The following is a 22,716-nucleotide window of genomic DNA, read 5'->3' on the forward strand; positions in this document are numbered from 1 at the left end:
TTCAGTGAGTTAGGTTTCATTACTGTTATGTCATTTAAACTTATTTTTACACACACACACACACACACACACACACACACACACAGAAACACATTTCTGCCTCATCCTGTGTTTAACATTATAAATCACACAAACACAATTTCTTCCTTTGTCTTCTCCTTAAGTTACTAAAATTACCCTTTAACTCACCAAAAAACACACAATTTATGCTTCCTTCTAACTCAAAAACACACAATTTTTCCCTCCTCACCCTATAACAAAATCTCTCTACTCCTCTTATCATTACTACATTAATGTACAAACTACATTAATGTAGTTTGAGTGTTAGGAAAACAGTAACATATAGTTGTAAATATCTATTGGAAATAGTATTGATTGATTGATCTGTAAAATAAAATTACTACATTAATGTACCAAACTACATTAATGTAGTTTGAGTGTTAGGAAAACGGTAACATATAGTTGTAAATATCTATTGGAAATAGTATTGATTGATTGATCTGTAAAATAAAATGTTAGTGCTGGTTTTAATAAAAGGTATGAATATGGAGGAGGAGGAGGAGGAGTAAGACGAGGAGTTGTAGAAAAGAGGAAGCGTGTTGTGCTTACACTTAAGCAGCTGATCAGATCAGCTGCTGATTAAGATCAGCTGATCTTTGTTATGGTAAGATGCATGAGTGTAGGGTGGTGATTGTGGACATAATTTCACTTCTATTCAAGTATCCTGCATGTCGGCAGTCCTGTTGATGCCGGATAAGAGGGATTTCACTGTATATATATATATATATATATATATATATATATATATATATATATATATATATATATATATATATATATATATATATATATATATATATATATATATATATATATATATATATATATATATATATATATATATATATATATATATATATATATATATATATATATATATATATATATATATATATATATATATATATATATATATATATATATATATATATATATATATATATATATATATATATATATATATATATATATATATATATATATATATATATATATATATATATATATATATATATATATATATATATATATATATATATATATATATATATATATATATGTATATATATATATATATATATATATATATATATATATATATATATATATATATATATATATATATATATATATATATATATATATATATATATATATATATATATATATATATATATATATATATATATATATATATATATATATATATATATATATATATATATATATATATATATATATATATATATATATATATATATATATATATATATATATATATATATATATATATATATATATATATATATATATATATATATATATATATATATATATATATATATATATATATATATATATATATATATATATATATATATATATATATATATATATATATATATATATATATATATATATATATATATATATATATATATATATATATATATATATATATATGTATATATATATATATATATATATATATATATATATATATATATATATATATATATATATATATATATATATATATATATATATATATATATATATATATATATATATATATATATATATATATATATATATATATATATATATATATATATATATATATATATATATATATATATATATATATATATATATATATATATATATATATATATATTGCCAACTGGGTCCAGGGTGCAGCTGGAAGACGCTATAGCGGATTTAGATAAGCATCTAGACACCTTGGACCGAGTTCAAGCGGAATATGAACTGACAATAAGTGACCCTGAGTTGCTGGAAGCAGACCTGGACAAAGCAGATGGTTTACGTAGTGGTGTTAGAGCTGTTCGGGTGCAGGCTGGCTAACTGTTGGCGAAACTGGATAAGACTGCCGTCCATGAAGGGTCGGGAAGTAGTGAAGATAAGTCTGCAAATGCAAGCGCAGTGTCTACTAGTGCCTGTGTGAATCTTCCACGGCTCGACTTGCTGAAGTTTAGTGGTGAACTAACCCAGTGGCAGTCATTCTGGGGCTTGTTCGTGGCTATGGTAGACGACTCTACTCTACCAGCCATCAGCAAGTTCACCTATCTGCAGGCCTTATTGGAAGGTGAGGCCAAGTCCGTCATCCAAGGCTTGTCACTTACTGCAGTTAATTATGCTGTGGCCTGTAATCTGTTGAAGGAGCAGTATGGGAAGCATTCGAGCTCTTCATGGCTTGAGCATGCCATTCAAGCCTCAAGGATCTACGACTTATGTGTCCGCCTTGAGGGAGCTGCAGGATGACCTCCTGATCCACATCAGGAGTTTGGAGGCACTGGGGGTAAGTGGCAGTGAGTTTGGCCTCTTCCTCACCCCAGTGATTTTGTCTCGTCTGCCAAGCGACATCTGTTTGGAGTGGTCGAGGGAAGGATCGGGCCACGAAAAGGATCTCGCATGGCTGCTGGATTTTCTTAGGAAGGAGATTGAGCGCAGTGAACGCTCAGACTCCTTTAAGGACATGACTACTGCTGCAGGGACAGACGGCCACAGTGTGAAGGAGTCGGAGAGAAGAAAGAAATCTCCTAGTTCTGCATTTGCTCTTCAGACAGTCTCAGAGACATATTCAGGTGGGTGTGGATTTTGTAATAAGTCCCATTCCAGTGAAAAGTGCTTTAAAGTTATCAAACTTTCACATGCAGAACGACTGGAAAATATTCGTTCTGCTGAGCATGTAGCTACCTCTAGCATGTAGTTAGAGGTTGCAAGGCAAAGTGCTCTAAGTGTAAAGGCAACCATAATGTCCTTCTCTGCTCAAAGATAATGTTTCACCTAAGGGCAGGGCTGTTAGTCAGCTGGCCAAGGAGAGTGAAGCTGAAGCGGGAGATACCAATGTTATGCCTGGTGATCTAGCTGGTGTTTCTCATTCTTCACATTTTAAACAAAGGTGTTGTGTCTTGCCAACAACAAAAGTTAAAAGTGTATGGAAAGCATGGCAAGTACAGTGAAGCTACCTTGTTGTTTGACTCTGGGGCAGATCGATCCTATGTGTCGAGTGAATTTGTAAGGAAGGTTAGGCCTACATGGGTATCTTCTGAACAGATGTCCTATTCTGCCTTTTGGGGAAGTAAGAGTTCTAGATCTACCCCATGTAATATTTATTACTTAAATTTAGTGGATGTTAATAATGAAGTTGTGTGTTTACTTGCAGCTGAAGTGCCCACAATATGTGCTCCATTATTATGTCCTTGTGTTCCAGCTGAAACCCTACTGCCCTTTAAGTCTGTGCAGTAAGCAGATGAGTATGAGCGGGACAGGAAGGTAAATGTTGACATTTTGATAGGACTTTATGCCTATTGGAAATTTGTAATCCCCAACAAGAATTTGCAGGTTGAGGGACTAGTGCCTCAAGAGACAGTGTTTGGTTGGATCCTGTCTGGGATTTGTGCTTCGGCATCCAAGGGAAATGTTAAGTTGTCTCAGATGTTATGCATTAACAATTTCAATGAGAATGAGTTACATAAGTTTTCAAGGGAAATGTTAAGTTGTCTCAGATGTTATGCATTAACAATTTCAATGAGAATGAGTTACATAAGTTTTGGGATTTAGTCAGTGGGAATTTGTAACATCCTGATGTTAGCAACCATCCAGTGTTAAAATCCTTTTCAGAGACAGTTAAGTTTAATAATGATAGATATGAGGTTGCTCTTCCCTGGAAATCATAGCATAAGTGTAGCCTCCAAAATAATGAAAGGCTTGCAAGAAAAAGGTTGTTATGTTTGATGCATAAATTTAAATCCAATCCTAAACTTCATGAGGAGTATGATGCCGTATTTGAGGATTACGGAAGGCATCATTAAAGAAGTAAGTACCTGAGGGTGAGATGAACAGCCCATACCCCACATTTTACCTTCCTCATCATCCTGTCGTCAGGGAAGTCAGCACCACAAGTAAAGTAAGACCAGTCTTTGACGCATCTGCTGTGAGCTATAATGGAGTCTCATTAAATCACTGTCTTGAGGTGGGTCCCCCTCTTAACCCACAGTTGGTAGAAGTACTTATGAGGTTCAGAAGGTGGAAGGTTGCCTTAACTGGTGATATAACTAAAGCTTTCCTCCAGATTAATGTAAGGAAAGAAGACAGGGACGTGCATAGATTTCTTTGAAACTATAATGGTAACTAGAGTTCCATTTGGCAATAAAAGTAGTCCATTTCTGTTGAACACAACTGTTAAACATCATCTTAAAAGCTTTCCTGATTCTGAAGTTATTGCAGAGCTAAAGGTTAACCTATATGTGGATGACTGGTTGTCAGGAGCTGATAATGCAGAGGAAGCCTTTGCTAAGTTTGATAAGGCAAGGTCAGTTCTATCCAAGGCCAGTATGACACTTTCAAAGTGGAGCTCGAACTGCAATGCCTTAACAGACAGATTTAATGACTACTTAGAGCCCAGCAAGCATGCAGAGACAAAGATTCTTGGTTTACAGTGGTGTTTTACTGGAGATGGTTTTTCATTTGATTGTTTAGAATTGAAGGATCTTGAGGTAGCATCCACAAAGAGAGCAGTTCTCAGTGTCATCAGTAAATTATTTGATCCTCTTGGCCTTTATGCCCAGTAATCATGATGGCAAAAATTATGTTCCAAGATATTTGGAGACTTGGGACTTTCTTGGGATGAGATCTTGCCTACAGAATTGCAACACCGGTTTCAGAGGTGGGTTCAAAATATAAAAGTTCTTAACACATGGCAAGTTAATCGTTGTTACTTTCCAGAAGTTGTATGGAACAAGCTACAAAATGTTGAACTGCATGCCTTTGGAGATGCTTCCAAGAAGGGGTATGGTGCCTGTGTATACTTGAGAGTTCCTGATAATGATGGGTCATTTAAGGTAATCTTAGTTCTAGCCAAAGGAAGGGTAGTACCTATCAAGAAATTGTCAGTGCCGAGGTTGGAATTAATGGGTGCTCTTCTGTGTGCTAGGCTATCTGTATTTGTGAAGACTTCCCTGCACTTAATTGATGTACAAATGTACTGCTGGACTGATTCTAAAGTAGCATTGTCATGGATAAAGGGAGACCCTAATAGATGGAAGACTTTTGTAGCGAATAGATTAACTGATATTGAGTTTAATCCCCCCAGTTCAGTGGAAGCATATTCCTGGTAAAGATAATCCAGGAGACCTTATTTCCAGAGGTGCCTTTGCTGAAGACTTAATTTCCTGTACCTCGTGGCCGAATGGTCCTGCTTGGCTCTCGGAACACTTTACTTCCATGCAACAGGATGAGGTACCAGCAGCACTGTCCACTGTAGAGGAGGTATTCCCTGACAGCCCAGTGACATGCTTAGTGTCCGAGCATCCATCAGTAGGGATTGACTATGTCCGCTGGGGTCATTTTACAAAAGTTATTAAGTGTGTAGCTTGGGTAATAAGGTTTGTGAACAATTGTACACTTCATGCTGTTAAATGTTTTGGGCCCTTGTCTTATACAGAGTTAGATCAAGCTAAGACAAAGTTAATAATTTGTGTTCAGAGAGAAAGGTACAGCCAAGAGATCAATGCCTTAATGCTTGGAAAGTCACTCCCTAAGAGTTCTGACATTAGGAAATTCAATCCTTTTATGGATGAAAATGGTCTTTTGAGAAGCAAGAGTCAGCTGGACCAGGCTGAATTAAGTTATGATTGCAAGTATCCTATAATTATTCCAGCAGGTCACATTGCCAAGCTGTTAGTTAGTTTCCAACATGTATTTCTAAAACACGCTGGTGTTTCCACTTTAATTTCAACATTAAGATCTTGTTACTTAATTGTCAGATTAAGAAAGCTTGCTAGGATAGTCTGTACAGAGTGTATGATTTGTCGTAGCCATCACTCGCAAGCTTGCCGTCAGCCTGTAGCTCCTCTCCCAGGACTAAGAATTAACTCTGCTCCTCCTTTCACTGTGACAGGTGTAGATTATGCTGGACCACTGTTTTGTGTTGATTTTCCATGCAAGAAGCTGTACATTTTGCTATTCACTTGTGGAGTTGTCTATGCAGTACACTTAGAGTTGACTAACTCTTTGTCTTATGATGATTGCTTACTTGCCTTTCATAGGTTTTCTGCCAGAAGAGGCCTTCCATCAGTTATTTACTTTGACAATGCCGAGACTTTTATTAGTATGTCTAAACAAATGCATCAGTTCTTTGGCACCTTTGCTCCCCAGTGGAAGTTTGTTGTACCCCATGCTCCATGGTGGGGAGGTTGGTGGGAAAGATTAGTCTGATCTGTTAAATTAGCTCTAAGAAAGACTCTTGGTATAAAATGTTTAACAACATGTGAGCTAGAGACTACCTTACATGAAATTGAGGCATGTGTAAATTCAAGACCCTTAACTTTTGCCACAGATGATCGTAATTCTGTAAGCCCTTTAACACCTCATTTTTTAATTGGGCGCACTGCTGGATTTCATTGAGCTTAAAGGTGATTGCCAGGTTCCAGAAATGTCACATAAGGACCTATGTGAGCAAGAAAGCCTGAGACAACAACTTGATAAGTTTTGGAGTGTGTGGGTGTCTGACTATTTATTGAATTTACCCCCTATCATTACAGGTTTCATACCCAGATGTAAACTGGAGAAGGGATCTGTTGTGCTGGTTCGGGAAGATAATTCTCCTCGTTTGCAATGGCCCCTTGGAGTGGTTGTTGAGCTATTCCCTGGGAAGGATGGAATAATTCGTAGAGTCAAAGTTAAGACTGCAAAGGGAGTAATTAGTAGGCCAGTGCAAAAACTGCATAAGTTGGAGCTTTCATCTGCAGGGGAGGATGCTACAACAGATGCTCATAGTCCCTTACCACCAACAGATGCCTTCCCAGCTTATGCTCAAGGTTCTGATGAGGCTCACTCCATGACACCATCGTCAACTTGTGTGTCTAGAACAGGACGAACTGTAAAGCCTCCTCAGAGGCTGAATGAGAGATTTGAGGGTTTGAGATGTATTGTAGATTTAGGTTGATGATCAGTATTGTCCCTTTGGGTATTGTTTATTGTTTTATTGTATCATTTGCTTCCCAGGATGAGGGTTGAGTTGTCTCTTAGTGAGACATTTGTATTTATACATCCTGATGCCATATGATCATGTTGTTGAGAGTAAGGATAGGAGTTATTAAAAGTACTCCTATGGTGGGGAGATGTTGGCACCAGGGGTTTGAATGATGTTGACTCCAGGGGTTTGAACTTGGTTCACTCAGTTTGTGAGGAAGAATGGGATTACAAAGATTATTTGTATTGAGACTTTAAAGGGTGTTGATATTTGATTTATTATTATATATGAAATTACATTAATTTGGGTATAAATTATATGTTTGTTCATAGGTCGGTGCACAAATAAGCTGTGCCTGACACGTCATTGTTGCCTGTGGGTTTGCCACGTCGGCAGGCGAAACAGATGTTTGGGTTCACCGCAGTTATTAAACTCAGTACACCAGGAGACTCAAGCTGTTTGATAGCCCCCATGTGTTGCTCCACCTCGCGAGTTATTTTCACTGGTTTCTCCTCCTATGGGACTTGTGTAGGAGGAACCTAAATATATATATATATATATATATATATATATATATATATATATATATATATATATATATATATATATATATATATATATATATATATATATATATATATATATATTATTATGTATATACCCCTGCATCTATGTGTGTGTGTGTGTGTGTGTGTGTGTCCATCTGCATGTCTGAGCATGGGTGTGGGTGAGCAAGAGAAGAGCCGGGGAGGATTGGCTGGAGCAGAGCATCATCCAGGTAGTTGCAGCATCACCGCACAGAAAGTCAGAGCTGGTGTGTCCCTTGCTTGCCTCCACTCCTATTTTACCTCCACATTGTTGGGAGTGGCTTCTCTACTATGCCGTGAGACTAAGTGCCAGGACAGTGCATGTGTGTGGAGTTGCTATGGCATGCCAGAGCTATACAAATACTCTAAGCCATGCTTGTGCAGTTTAGCAAATAAACAGCACCTAGTGCAGGGGTTCTTAACCAGGGGGTAATTCCCCTCTGGGGGGGAATTTCAGGTTTTCAAAGGGGGGACTTGGGAATACAGACTGGCAAACTCAAATTGTTAGAATATTGATCTTTTTATTGCCTTTGAGCTTCCCAGGGCGGCACAAAATTCAGTATGCATCGGTTACCTGCTGCAAGAAGCCTATCAAACTATTCACCACAAGCTCCCAAACTGAAAGGATCAAAACAGATTACACATAGATTATCCAAAATAGATTGCCCATAGACAGACTTGGAAAGGAGGGGGAATGACATTCTGACATATGGTGAAAAGAGGTGCATGGGACAAACAAGTTTGAGAACCACTGATCTATTGAGAGCCTGTATCTCTCTATCTCCTTCCCTCTGCATGTGTGACAGCAGTGAGTGACTCCCTGCCAGGCTGGTTAATATGCTTCCCTCATGGACAAGCTGCAAGGACCCAGTGAAATCCTTACTTCAAGCATCCATGTGGCTTAGGAAGGTAGGTGTCAGCAAAAACCCTCTCCATCTCTCCCAAGTCTTCTGAACCCTCAGTTGGCTGGTGAAAAGTGAAGCCCAAAGAGGAGCCATGCAGAAGAGAGGTGTCGGAGAAAAGGGGGGGGGCTGTCATAACAGTGGCATCAGAGGCAGGATAGCATTCTGTAGCTCGTTTTGCCGGGGATGCCAACAATGTCAAGATGGCTTGGCAGGAAGTGCAGGAGAGGAGGATGTGCTATTGCCACATATAGGTGGGGCTGCTTCCCCCACCCCTGAGGAAAAGCCAGACATGCTGACTCTCATAATACAGCAGTTGTCACAGTTTTTAAACTAGGCACAGCAAACAAAGAAAATGGTGGAGGACACAAGACTTGCCCTGCAGAGCAAGATGTGGGTGATGCAAGACTGAGGCCAGCAATACACTGATAAATGCTGCACCTGTGTTACAGAGGAACTGCAGGAGACCATCAATGACCACTGCACCCATGTCATTGGGGAACTGCAGGAGACTGTTGACAAATGCTGTGCCTGTGTCAAGGAGGAACTGCAAGAGACTTTGACTGACATCAAGAGGCAGGTCGGGAAAGCAGTGTAAAAGATGGCCACATGCTGTCAAAAGGTAGCAGAGCAGAGCGGAGCTCAGAAAAAATTTACAGGAAATTATGAGGATGCATGGGAATTGTGTAGGCCATGTGCTCTGTTCCCACATTGGGATTTCTCCACCCTCCCTTGTCTCCCTGCAGTGCAGAGGGGGATGGCAGGAGCCTTCTTCCCTGTAGACCAGCCACAGGTGGAGGAAGCCAGCAGAGTTTGAAAGGAAGGTTCCCAGGAAGTCTTACCAGGTTCAAGGATGGACCACACAGGAACGAGCCCTGCAGCTCGTCACCAGTCTATGGGACCAGGCAGTGGAGGTCCTGGGCCACCTGACACCGGCCCAGAGGGCATCATACAATGACTTGTTGGAGGCCCTGTGTCACCACTTTAGCCACTTTCAGAAAGCTGAGATCCAGAGGGCATGCTTTAAGGTGCAGGTGAAGGGCAGAGGAGAGCCTCTCACACAGTTGGCACCAGAGGTGGAGTCCTTGGTTTGCCAGGCATATCTGACGGCACTGATGATGAACCTCCTGGCAAGGGACTGCTTTGTAAACATAGCCAGTGTTCCAGGGCCAGTCCCACCCTGTTATGCAGGGGGAGCTAATGCCCTGCCTTGCCACAGAGCCAGGAGGATGAAAAATGGTAAGGCAGACCACCAGAGGAAGGAGAGTCTTGAGGGGTTCAGAGGAGCCAGCTGGGGGTGTGGCCAGGTGGGCCACCAGAAGAGGCAGTGTGGCCAGCTATAAAGATCATACTTGCTGGAAGATACCAGCAGTGTATTCCTCAAGCCCTGTTGCTGGAGCTGTGGCCAGACAGGACACCGCTCAAGGTTTTGCCAGCATTCCAAGGGAGTGGTAGAAGTGGGAAACGTGGTTGGGTCAGGAAGCGAGGCAGTGTCTCAGCCAGGGGTCACACAGCCCCACCAGGAGTAAGTTGCTGACTCACAGCAGTGCCTACGGCCGTGCAAGTGGCAGGCACAACGAATGGGTATTCCACTCAGCTGGTGGTGGACACGGGCTCCAAGAAGTTCGTGAAGGAGGGCTTGGTAGAGGTGCATGATGGACATGGGCTCTGAGAAGACGTTTGTGAAGGAGGACTTGGTGGAAGTGCACGGCATGCCAGAAGCTGTGCAGTGGCTGTGTGGCATCATCAGTGAATGTGTTACCATGCAGGTCCCCGTGATGGTGAATGTCAGTGTGGGAGACATGGCAGAGTGCATGCCTGTCTTCATCACCACCCTTAAATGCCCATGCCTGCTGGGCATGTACATGTAAGTAGGAGTGTGTGCAGATCTCCAAGAGGGGAAATTGAGGGTAAGTGGCCAGGAGGTGCCCTTGATCCTCTGAGGCAATATTCGGAGTGAGGAGAGTGACTTGCCAGGCAGCTGAAGGGATAAACTGTCAGTAGGTGAGAGGATTCCCAGCTGACAACCTCCACCACCATGCTATCTCAGGAGCCACTGCCTTAGGGTACACCCCGTAGTCTAGTGCAGGGCAAATACATACGAATCCAGGCCACACATAGGCCGTAAACAACTAAGACCTCAAGGTTGCCACCCCTGTCTCCACTGAAGAAGAAGCATAACTCCGAAACCTCACTCCCCAAGCCAAAAAAGAAATCACATCACAAAAAGAAGAAAAAAAAAAAAAGTCACATCCTAGAAAGTAAAGTAGCAATGGAAACACACAACAGCACGCAATATCCCAAGGACAAATCCATCCACAAACGACAATCCTCCCACTGTCCTCAGAATATTACAGTGCCTAGTTCATGTGCACCTCATCTCAGATCTCCCAGACGACTGATCTCACCTCGTATAAAATTGGTGGATCAGGAGAGAAGGGAGATTACCGAACACTACACAGCACACAAAGAATAGTCCTCTGGCCAACAAAGATGCACAAACAATTGCAACAACAAAAAGCCAGTAGAATTTAACTAAAGAAGAACTAGACAAGAGTCAGCTTGACTCAGAAAACAACTCCAGACAGTCAACCTGCCTGGACTGACAAAGAACACAAGACAGACGAAATAATTACAATATGACCGGCAGTCATCTTTATAAAATAAAAGAGATTTGAGAGTGGTATTCTGGGAATCCTTGGGTGGTCAGAGTAAGATACTAAATATTAAGGTATGTAAATAATACCCAGCCCCTCACCAAATTACTCATGTGACTTATAAAAGCAGAATTACGTTAATATACAAGCTCTCACAAGATTGCACCCCATCTGTCTGAATTTTATTTTAAAATCAGCTCGCTGCTATGATGGGAAATGGAGAAAACTCAAAACGGTTATCAATGAGTACACTGCAGTAAACTTACATTGAATATATAACATGTGCCAATATAACAGTGCAGTGGATCCTTACTCAATCCCCCCACATAACTCATACAACAACACTATCTGGAACACAATGAATTCATAACAAAATGCAGGAACTTATTGAAGCAAACATGAATGCAGATTCAATTTTTCAGGGGTTGCCACCAATTCAAATCCTGAGTGCAACATGCCTCAACATTCCACACACACTCACACACATACCAACCCATATTCCCTCTGACATTCAGTAGTGTCGTTAATTTAGCATATTTTTAGCAACCAGCTATGTACACTTCCTGTTACCTGTATATAGTGTATATTTCCCACTGCTGCCCAACTGTCCTTCTCCTTCACCCTCACAATGATGTTATCATCATCATATCTTCACCATCTTCATCATATTTCTATTTTTACCATCATTATATTTCTATGTGATCTCCCAAGACACCTTACCATGTCTGTTGATAAAAATACACAGTAGCTACAATATTAACAAAATATGTGTTTGTTTTCTACAGTAGTAACAATATGGAGGCAGAAGGGTAGAGTGTGTTGTGATGATGCAGCAGCATCAGTCAAGTTGGTAATAATGAGAAGGGAGAGTGGAGCATGAGGCCACATTACAATATTCATAATTTTTTTTACCTTCTTTTATTGCATATTAAATAAAGTGGTCGTTTTCCATACTTAAACAAGGCTATAGGGGGTTCAAGAGTGTTTTTAAGGGCTTACCACCATATGGGTATCACGAAACTTTTAAGGGGCACACACCAATTATTTGTATGTCTCTATTACCTAACTCCCATGAATGTTGAGGATCAACTGCATGTATAGTATATGCCCTGCAGATGGTCCCATCCCAATACCAAATTTAACATCACCACAGTATAGGTAACCTCAATGTAATGTCACTAATCTGCACATGAAGCTTCCCATATCAAACTACTGAAATCTGGAATGATCTGAAGAAAGAGGTGGTTGTGGCAAACAGTGTACACATGTTTAAAGAGAAACTGGATAAATATGGATATGGAGACAGGACAAAATGAGCTTTGGCTTGTGCCCTGTACAATACAACTAGGTAAATACATGGGACCAACCCCTCTACCAATATGGGAGCCACTCACTGACCCAAACTTCATAAAGAGAAGGTCACTGTTGCCTACAACCCTCTTAAACTTCCTTGATCCTACTCTCTAGAAAAAAGCATACATCTGCCTATTTACATATATCTTGACAATATTCAGAAGTTATAAAAGACTTTAGAGTCAAAACCTTTATACAAACACCCCACAGATTTGTGGCTTGACAATCATATTCTCAGGATTTAATTACTGATGACTACTAACTTCAATGATGCCTCTCTAACATAATTAGAAATGTTACATTGTCCATCTATACAACAAACCCTTATACAGAGAAAACATTCTTGTATGTTAATTACCCACACAACAAGCTCCTTGACAGAACAGCCTTACAGAATGGAAGATAGGCAATGTGAAAAGTGCATCAAAAATACCTTCATAGAACAAAATTAGGTTATGAAGGACTCAAAACTATAATAAGGTACCTAATGAAATAGAAAACAGAGTTAATGACCATCCTTGACTTTACTGGACTCTTCTGTAAAAACAAACAATTACTCCTTCTCACTTACCTACTTCAAATGAGAAGGATTGATCCCATTTTTTCACTGAATAGTTATAGATGAAATAAAAGATCCCAGAGTAGATAACCTTGCTCAATATGTAAGGCAAGGCTTCTACATCTTAGAATAATAGGAGTTATCAGAGTAATTTCACATGTCCATCTGGAGATGGAGTGCATCATTGATGATGTCACTACATCAACAGGAAAACTATTCAGATATGTCAAATATCCTTCTGTGAGAAGGAGAATAGAATAATAGGAGTTATCAGAGTAATTTCACATGTCCATCTGGAGATGGAGTGCATCATTGATGATGTCACTACATCAACAGGAAAACTATTCAGATATGTCAAATATCCTTCTGTGAGATGGAAGCACTGTTGCCACTATTTATGGAACAATACTTCCAACTCAAAGAAAGATAAATGGCAGCTCTAATTAATTTTCCTGTCAATGGAGTGATGTCACTAATGATACACTCCATCTCCATATAAAACAGGGAGTGTGAAGCAGACCTTCAGGAGAAATTTTATAAAGCTCAAAGGTCTTAGACAATGTGAACAACATACAGAGTGTGACACAATAAAATGTGACAGACCATGTTCCCATCGGCCACAAGAAAGTTGCATCATTGAGTACACTATACCCTCAAATTCCTGGACCAAAAGTGGGTAACTACAGTCCTGAAACCACAAAATTTGGGGGTATTGCAGAGATCCAAGGCTCACTACCCATTTCCAGATGCTTACCCTACTTAGTCTCTTTTCCTAAAAAATAAATAAATATTTCTTTTGTTGTTTCAGTGTTACTGTAGTCAAAAAGGAGCTCGCCAATAATCCAATCTTTGTTTTCTATGTATGGTCTTCATAATTCATCCATCTGTCTTCTCTAGTCTTCATCTCTTCCCTTATCCTTATTACCACTCTATTCTTTTTCTCTTGAAACAAGGTGTTGCAGGTAAACATGACGTGTGTGGGTGCTACATGATGGCTTTGCTTACCTATACTTACCCTCATCAGCTGGGTTCAGGAGAATGGGAATGGACAAATAACAATTGACTGATAACATGCAAATGGCTGCTGGTAGATAAAAGTAATACACTAACAATAATATTGACATCAATAACTGTAAAAAGCCCACCAGCTACAAACAGTTCAATATTGATCAATATTCAGTTGTGGAGCTGACATCAAACTGTCAGGATCAGACCATGGAAACAGTGATAGTGGTATTGTGCTTGTGCTGTCAGTAGCAATATCAAGGGAAAAGGACAAAAAAAAAATGCCAAAGGAGAATTTCTTGTATTTTTGGTGTAATGTTTCGTATGACTTCAACTTCTTGTTCCCATCACTACATTGATGAGATTTTACTTTCCAAAGGGTTGGAAGGTTCCAGTACACTTCAATAAATTCAAGAATTAACTTCCAATCATCTCATTTTGTGGTGCCAGACATCATTCCTTCTTGAGCTATCAGGAGAGAACATTATTGAAGCTACCACACACAATCAATAATATTGATATTATGACAGTATTATTGACAGAAAATCAATCATTTTGATGTTGTCAATACATTTATCAATCCTTCAATGTAATCCATACAGTTAATAATATTGATCAATATTGAGTATTGATCAATATTATTGATAGTGTACGAGTTGCATTGAAAGTTTGGTCAACATATTGACATCAAAATGAGTGATTTTCTATCATTAATATTGACACAATATCAATGTAATTGATTGTGTGTGGTAGCTTCAATAACATTGATCAATGATCAATATTTTTGCCATTCTCTACTGATAGCTCAAGAAGGAAGGATGTCAGGCACCACAAAATAAGATGACTGGAAGTTTATTCTCGAATTTATTGAAGTATACAAAAGCATCTTTCTTCCATTCTTAGGTCATTTTTGTGGTCTTAGGGCTCACTTGCTCACAGTTCCTGCAAGTTTCTCTTATGTTTATTCTTTTCAGTTCAACAACCATTTCTTTGTCCAACATCCTCTTTGGCACTTTTTGTCCTTTTCCTTTTTAATGCCAAAGCCAGCACAAGCATAATACTACCATCACAGTCTGCTTCCATGGTCTGATGCTGGCAGTTTGACATCAGCTCCATAACTAAATATTGATCAATATTATTGGACCATTTGTGGCTGCTGATTTTTTTTTTTTTTTTAGTTATTGATGTCAATATACTGATGTCAATATTATTGATCATGTGTGGGTAGTTTTATAATGCTTCTTCACTCCTGGTATCTCACCAATGCAGCCTCACACATCATACAGCACCTGCACACAGGCCTTATTTATCTGTAGCAGCTTGGTTCAAGAGGAAAGAATAGACTGATACCAAGAATAAAGGAAGAGATGAAAGCCAGAAAAGACAAATGGATAAATGACAAAGACCATATATAAAAAATAAGTATCAGATTACTAACGAGCTCTTTTTGAGGAATAACATATTGAAGCAACACTAAAATCCTATACATATATATAACCAAAAAGCTGAGAGATGATCTTGTGGAGACTTCTTGTCAGACCACAACAATGTTATCTAGATCTATCAAAAAAACACAGTCATAACCTGGCTCACCTTGAGCAATTCTTTTGATTCCATTGACCCCACCATAAGTAAGATTTTTTTCCCCTTCAAACACTTGATCTTCATACCTGGGCAAGTGAGACAAGTAATCATAATACATTTGGAAACAAGTTGGATTACAAACAAATTAAAGAACATTATATTACATTTACATCATGTTTATTAAGAGAATCTAGAAACCACCAATCAGAGGAGGGTACAGAAGATATCAAATTTAATAGCATTATTTTGATTCAGCCCAGTCATACACCAGCAGTACCTCAATACAGTGGCTCCACCTCACTACTGCCATCCCAATATCTAACCTATATCAGCAATATTTGGTCTACTTGAAAGTAAATTACTGCAGACCACAACTACCAAAAAATTCATCTTTGAAGTTCATTTATTCATTTAATCCCACTATCTCCATAGAATAGTGTTATAATTGTTAGTTGCCACAATGCTAGGCAGGATAAATTCTCTAGGAAGTTGATAGCAAGTGAGTGTTCATTATTTAATTTTTATTAATTTGAGACTATGATTTTCTTATTTCCTAAATTCATATTTTTCATCGGTTTCATTGGTAATATATTTTGTAATTTATACCATATAACTCCATGTAGTCAGCCTTCATTCAACAAGAAGGCAGGTACCCTTACAATATAACACAATGTTCATAGATAAGAAAGCTGGGTAAGTTTTCTCAAAAGAACATCTCTACAGAAAAGAGAGAGAGAGAGAGATCGTTTCAGAAAATAGTGCCTAAGAGCTAGTATACTAATATTTTTAAAGACCTTTAACTGTTAATATACAGTTGACAGTATTTTTCCTTTTTATAACATTAATTATGCTTTCAATCACGCTTTGCATAAATTACATCAATTCACGCACCAACAGCACCTTGATTCAAACCGCAGTTACCGCAATCTCTCTCTCTCTCTCTCTCTCTCTCTCTCTCTCTCTCTCTCTCTCTCTCTCTCTGCATGAGGCGCAGGGTTCAGCATGGCGAAGCACTCATGATATAAATAGCTCGGGCACGGTCACCATCCTGCACCACCATAAAATTAAGACGCAACTTTTTTTTTTTTTTTTTTTTTTGCTTTTTATATCAAAATGCACGTTTTTACTTTCCTTTCTTTAATATTTACTATTACGGTATCTCTACGGTTATTACCACCGTCTTGAACATTTGCACCTATCTAGCAAACAAATTCACGACCACACAATTTGATTACACAAAAATTGCACATCAACTACACTCTATTTTGTTATCGGGTACATGTCACATAAATGCACTCAGCACAGACAGTGAAGAAGACACGAAAACACCTTTTTATATATCCATTAAGAAATGGGTAACCCTAAGGATGTCTATTCAGCTTGCAAATTTTTGTTAATTATATTACCTGCGAGGTGCTGAACCGCCTATATATTTGTGCACAAGAGTACATTTCCACGAAGATCCCTACATACACCCAACACCAAGGAGTAAACAACACTGCCTGAGACCGGCGTGTGTTCGTGTTTTTATCATTGTAACTGTTGCCAACGAACAATAATAAAGCGGTTTATTTTGGTATTTTTCCAAGGCTCACTCACAATTAAAGAAATATCAACACAATTTTTCGTAGCTGAAGTTAGTAATATTGTTACTGGTTATTGCTTTGTTTAGTCTATTTCAGTCAGTACCGTCTGACTGTATGTGTGGATGTATCAATGCCGTCCGAGAGCATCTTGACGACCTTGGTAGACTCAAGTCATTATTAGTGCTCAGTTGCAAACTTGCGGCAGTTCCTTTTCTGTAGCCAACTTGAGAGCTAAACCACCACTTATGTAGTCACAATTCAAATAACACAGAACACGTCTCCAGTCATCATGACCAATCTTATACATACTGTAATAAAAACTATAAGTATGTGACGGTGCTTACACTACTAGTTATAAAATACCAGTAAAATATAGGTAGATAATAAAGATTGTTATCGGAGAGACGAATAAAGAAAGCAACTTGAAACTTCGTTAATTGAAAGTTGTGCAAAACTTCGGTGTAGGTTATGTCCATGCTGGTCTTGATCATATATATATATATATATATATATATATATATATATATATATATATATATATATATATATATATATATATATATATATATATATATATATATATATATTTATTTATTTATTTATTTATTTATTTATAGTAGCGGTGAACAGGGAAAACACCCATTTTTTTTTTTTTATCCTTCACTTTATTTCTTGCAGATGCACATACAGACAATTTTTTTAGAAGCTATTATCCTTTTACAAACTCTGCTCGGAGCTTCGGTTTCTGAGCTATTAGTCAATCTAACTCTCACAACAACCTCAGTCAGGTATCACCCTTCTATCAGTGAATGAACATGGTCTGTTTCACTTAGCTACTCTTATTTTTCCACTTGTTTTTCGTCCAATATCAGTATCTAATATACTCACCGCCCATATATCACTATTGCTCCATACATTGTCTTTGCTTTTTTTTTTTTTTTTCAACAATGTTACCGTCATACATATGCCAGCTTGTTTACTTTTTTTTATTATTGTGCCCCTTATGGGTTAATGTTTTTGGTCTTTTTTTTTTCTAATGTATCCTATTAATGATGCCCTAAATGTAATTATATATTTTAGTCTGAAGATGCCTTCTTTGAAGGTGAAACGTTGCAAAAAAAATAAAGTGAAGAAAAGGAAAGAACTCTGGTGTTTTCCGTTTACCTCTACTGTATCTCGGAATTTCATCATATATATATATATATATATATATATATATATATATATATATATATATATATATATATATATATATATATATATATATATATGATACACACACACACACACACACACAGTATTTCCGGCAATATAAGACGCACCTATAATTTCACAAGATATATATGGGCAAAATTTGAAATTCCACTATCTTTTAGGGAACATTTTTTTTTTTTATTTTTAGTCACATTTCCTTTAATATTGGACCTAGTATCATGAAAGAAGTACCATAAGAAGCGCTAATTATTCTCCTTTGTAATGAGGCATTACATTATCATTATTGTTAAAGTCATTGGATAGGTAATTTTAACTTAGCAAAGAGTAAAGATGCTAGAATAAAAAAAAATCAAATCTTACTCTGTCAGCGTGGTTGCCTGCGGATGTTCTTTATGCTTTATACGGTGTTGTCATGGAGCTATAATAGACGCATTATACCTCCATGGATGTTGTGCTCGTGGGTCTGGATGACACCACTGCGCATGCGCACTATAGTGAAATGACAGCAGCAAAATAATTTTTCCAGGTATTTTATGTATCTCATGCATTGTCAATCTCTGTATGTAGTAATATTGACAAATTATTATTGCTGTGTTGTCTGTGGAATATGTTTGAACAGAAATAGAAAAAAATAAACAAGAGTAGTGAGTGATAACAGAGCACGAAACCTTAATCCATATCCAAGTATTATTAATAAAGTGCTCCCACCGATATTCATAGATTTTACGTTTTACCAACATCTGTACTATGGTATGATCTCACTCGCTCACTCATTACTCGTGTTTACTTGCTCCAATCCTATCTTAACATAATGTCAATAAAACTTCATACCGATGTTGATAAAACATAATATATAATACATGAATACAAAACATGGTACTACATGAATTTTTAAAAAGCTTCCGGAAGGGTGCATGGACTTAGAAAACGTTGGGAACCGCTAAAATATATTGCACATAATATAAAACACGGTGGTAGGACTTTTACATACATTCGTACATGAGTAAGTTTTAGTGATTGTTATCATCCATTACTTTTGTTTGCTTGCCCCATTTCTATCCTAACATTTTCCACGGACAACACAGCAATACTAATCTGTCACTATAAGTCTGTAGAGATGTTAATTACCATCGACATTGTTCCCGGGATTAATTTTGATGATAGAAGGATCATTGGTTACAGTTCACACAATCATGTCTTCCCCATCTGCCCTCATTGCCCTGCCGACATCTCAAAAGAAATGTCATTCCACTATTCCTTAGAAGTTCCAGAAATGTAACCTATGTCTCAGGAATGGACAAAACTGACTTATGTTTAAGCATTTGGACGAGGGCGAATCATTCACCTACCACCTACCTGTGTGTAGCTGATGGTTGAACAATGGCAGTTTTATATATACATTACGACAATAATCTACCAGACTTTAGATTAATTTCATATTTGTTTTGATTTGCAATCATTGTAAAATTTATAAACATATATTCATACATTTTATTTTGGGAATTATAGTGTCAAACGGAGGCGTTTTGAATACCAGAGTAGCAATAACTCCTTCCCTTGATCTACCAAAGCCTAACCATTGGGTATAAGATGCAGGGTGATAAAAAAAAAAAAGTTCGTCTTATATGGTAGTTAATACGAGTGTGTGTGTGTGTGTGTGTGTGTGTGTGTGTGTGTGTGTGTGTGTATATATATATATATATATATATATATATATATATATATATATATATATATATATATATATATATATATATATATATATATATAATACTATTGTGATAATTAGAGTATGTTACTGCTCAGTATCTCCGATTTTTTCTTTTGTACACTAAATATGTGGGTAAGCAGCTAGGTATACATCAATATTCTTAGTCCATAATTGTCCTAAGCCTAGTACTCAGTAAGCAGTCGCAACTCACATGTCCTGTGAGTGCCCTGCTAAGCAGGAGTTTGAGCCTTGTCAAATATTTCTTCAGTCAATCTATCTTGCCTCCAGATCAATTTATCAGTATTTCAATGGATAGGCCAATGGAAGTATGACAATGCTGGCAACCGGTTAAGATCTCCATTAAGTAATATATATCATATGACGTACAGTAATCATATTATATATATATATATATATATATATATATATATATATATATATATATATATATATATATATATATATATATATATATGATTACAGTACGTACAGTAATCATATATATATATATATATATATATATATATATATATATATATATATATATATATATATATATATATATATATATATATATATATATTAAACTGATAAGCTTCATGTTTTAAATTAATAGAAAGCAAAATTTAAAAAATCATATATACGTGGTGATCCCCCTTCCACATTTGTACATAAATATTTCACTCAATTAGAAAAAATAGAGAAAATGATAATAATAATAATAATAATAATAATAATAATAATAATAATAATAATAATAATAATAATAATAATAATGTCAATCTCTCCACAGGATGAATATACACAGGGAGTAACACAAGTTTCTGCAAATACTGAAAGAGATGAAAGAACGTGTAATTCTAACTAGAAAATGTTCTATACACTTATGCAGTTTAAGGCTTTGTTTACCCGTCAGAGGAGTTGAAAATGTATGGGTATACTATGCGTGTAGCTATGAGGTGACAGACAGACGGTTGCACTATCACAATCTCGGAGGTGCCACCTGGTCAAATTACGAATGGTTTAATCTTATTTTTTGCAATCTCTGGAATATTACAGTATCTTATAACAAGACAAATGGTATTAAAAAGCATGTAATTTACCAATAATAATAAGTTACATAACAACATTATTGCAGTGATTACTGACTGTAAAGTCTTCCTGGCCGAACTATGTGGACAGATCAGGAAATGATTTACTTTTGAAAAGCAAAGTGTCCTTGCCTTACTAAGAGCCTTGGAACCCAGTGAAACCTTGTCCCCACAAAGAAATATGAAATCTATATCAAAGCTGGCAGTGCACTTTCCAATGCTGGTGAAAGAAGATCTAGATAAACTACAAGATCAGTGGAGGGACTTGCTGTACACAAGATCAGCCTTAGAAAAAATGAGTAAGCAAGCAACAACCTTTTAGGAGTGAACTAAAAAAAAAGTGAAAGATGGTAATGATATGTATAAATTTGGCCTCCTATCACAATTCATGTGCAGTCTTCTCGCATTGCCTCACTCATTAGCCTCAGTAGAAAGAATATTTTCCCAGCTCAATATGATTAAAACAAACCAGACAAACAGACTGCACGTTGCAACAGCTGCTAATCGCATCCTTGTAAAGCAATCCATCTCAAGGCAAGACGTCCCGAGCTATAACTGGGAGCCGTCAAAATCACTAATTAATGACATAAAAGGCGGGAAGTGCCACCAGCGATATGAGTCGGCGGAAGGAGATGTGAGAAAAGATGAATCTGGTAACTCTACATTCAGGTGATGCTGACAGTGATGATGATGACCTCTCCATGCATTTTTTTTTTTTTTTTCTTCAATAGCATCATCATTGGTGAGTAAAAACTTATTTTGTATGTTAATTAAGCAAATTATCATCAAATATCTGAAACTTGTGATTTTTTTTCTTTTTTCAATCTTGTGAAAAATCAAGTATGTCTAGTGATTTCCGAAAATCTCGAGTGGCAACACTGGTCACCTCATAGCTACACGCAGAACACACCAACGAGTCCCATACATTTTCAACTCCTCTGACAGGTAAAAAAAAAAAAAAAAAAAAAAAAAAGCCTTAAAATGCATTTGTGTACAGAACATTTTCTACTTAGAATTACATGTTCTTTCACTTTTAGTATTTGCAGAAACTCGCGTTACACCCTTAAATAAATTAGAGACTATGAATGCATTCTTTGCTTAGATTTTCACCAATATATATTATATAATATAAAATATTGCATAAAGTCCATGATCTACAAGTAAATAGCAAATGAAAAAATCAGAGATATCTTGGTGACCTTGAAGATCACTCACGGAGGTCCCAAAGACTGGCTACGCCAACCGGTATGAGTTGCTAGTTGTCATGCTGGGTGATTTATGCATTTATATACATCATTGTATATAAACTGTATTGTCACCCTCTCTATCATGCTTTACCACACATTGATGGCAAGAGATGCTCACTTTTACAGGCAGTGTGTGTGTGTGTGTGTGTGTGTGTGTGTGTG

General features: G+C 37.1%; 1 protein-coding gene across 3 annotated transcripts in view; it reads right to left on the reverse strand.

The window, feature by feature from the left end:
* LOC135103707 (cytosolic 10-formyltetrahydrofolate dehydrogenase-like) overlaps positions 1-22,716 on the reverse strand; it is a 196,992-nt gene that overhangs the window by 148,376 nt on the left and 25,900 nt on the right. The window contains exon 1 of one of the 3 annotated variants that reach the window (XM_064010306.1): positions 17,111-17,254. The exons of 1 other annotated variant lie outside the window; for it this stretch is intronic. In XM_064010306.1, coding sequence (XP_063866376.1) covers positions 17,111-17,155 — 45 coding nt within the window. In that variant the 5' untranslated portion in view covers positions 17,156-17,254. Of the gene's footprint in view, positions 1-15,713; positions 15,804-17,110; positions 17,255-22,716 lie in introns of those variants that run through there. One more of the 3 variants, XM_064010305.1, reaches the window with a different exon arrangement.

Source organism: Scylla paramamosain, chromosome 9, assembly GCF_035594125.1.
Source record: "Scylla paramamosain isolate STU-SP2022 chromosome 9, ASM3559412v1, whole genome shotgun sequence".
In the NCBI taxonomy this organism is placed as follows: domain Eukaryota; kingdom Metazoa; phylum Arthropoda; class Malacostraca; order Decapoda; family Portunidae; genus Scylla; species Scylla paramamosain.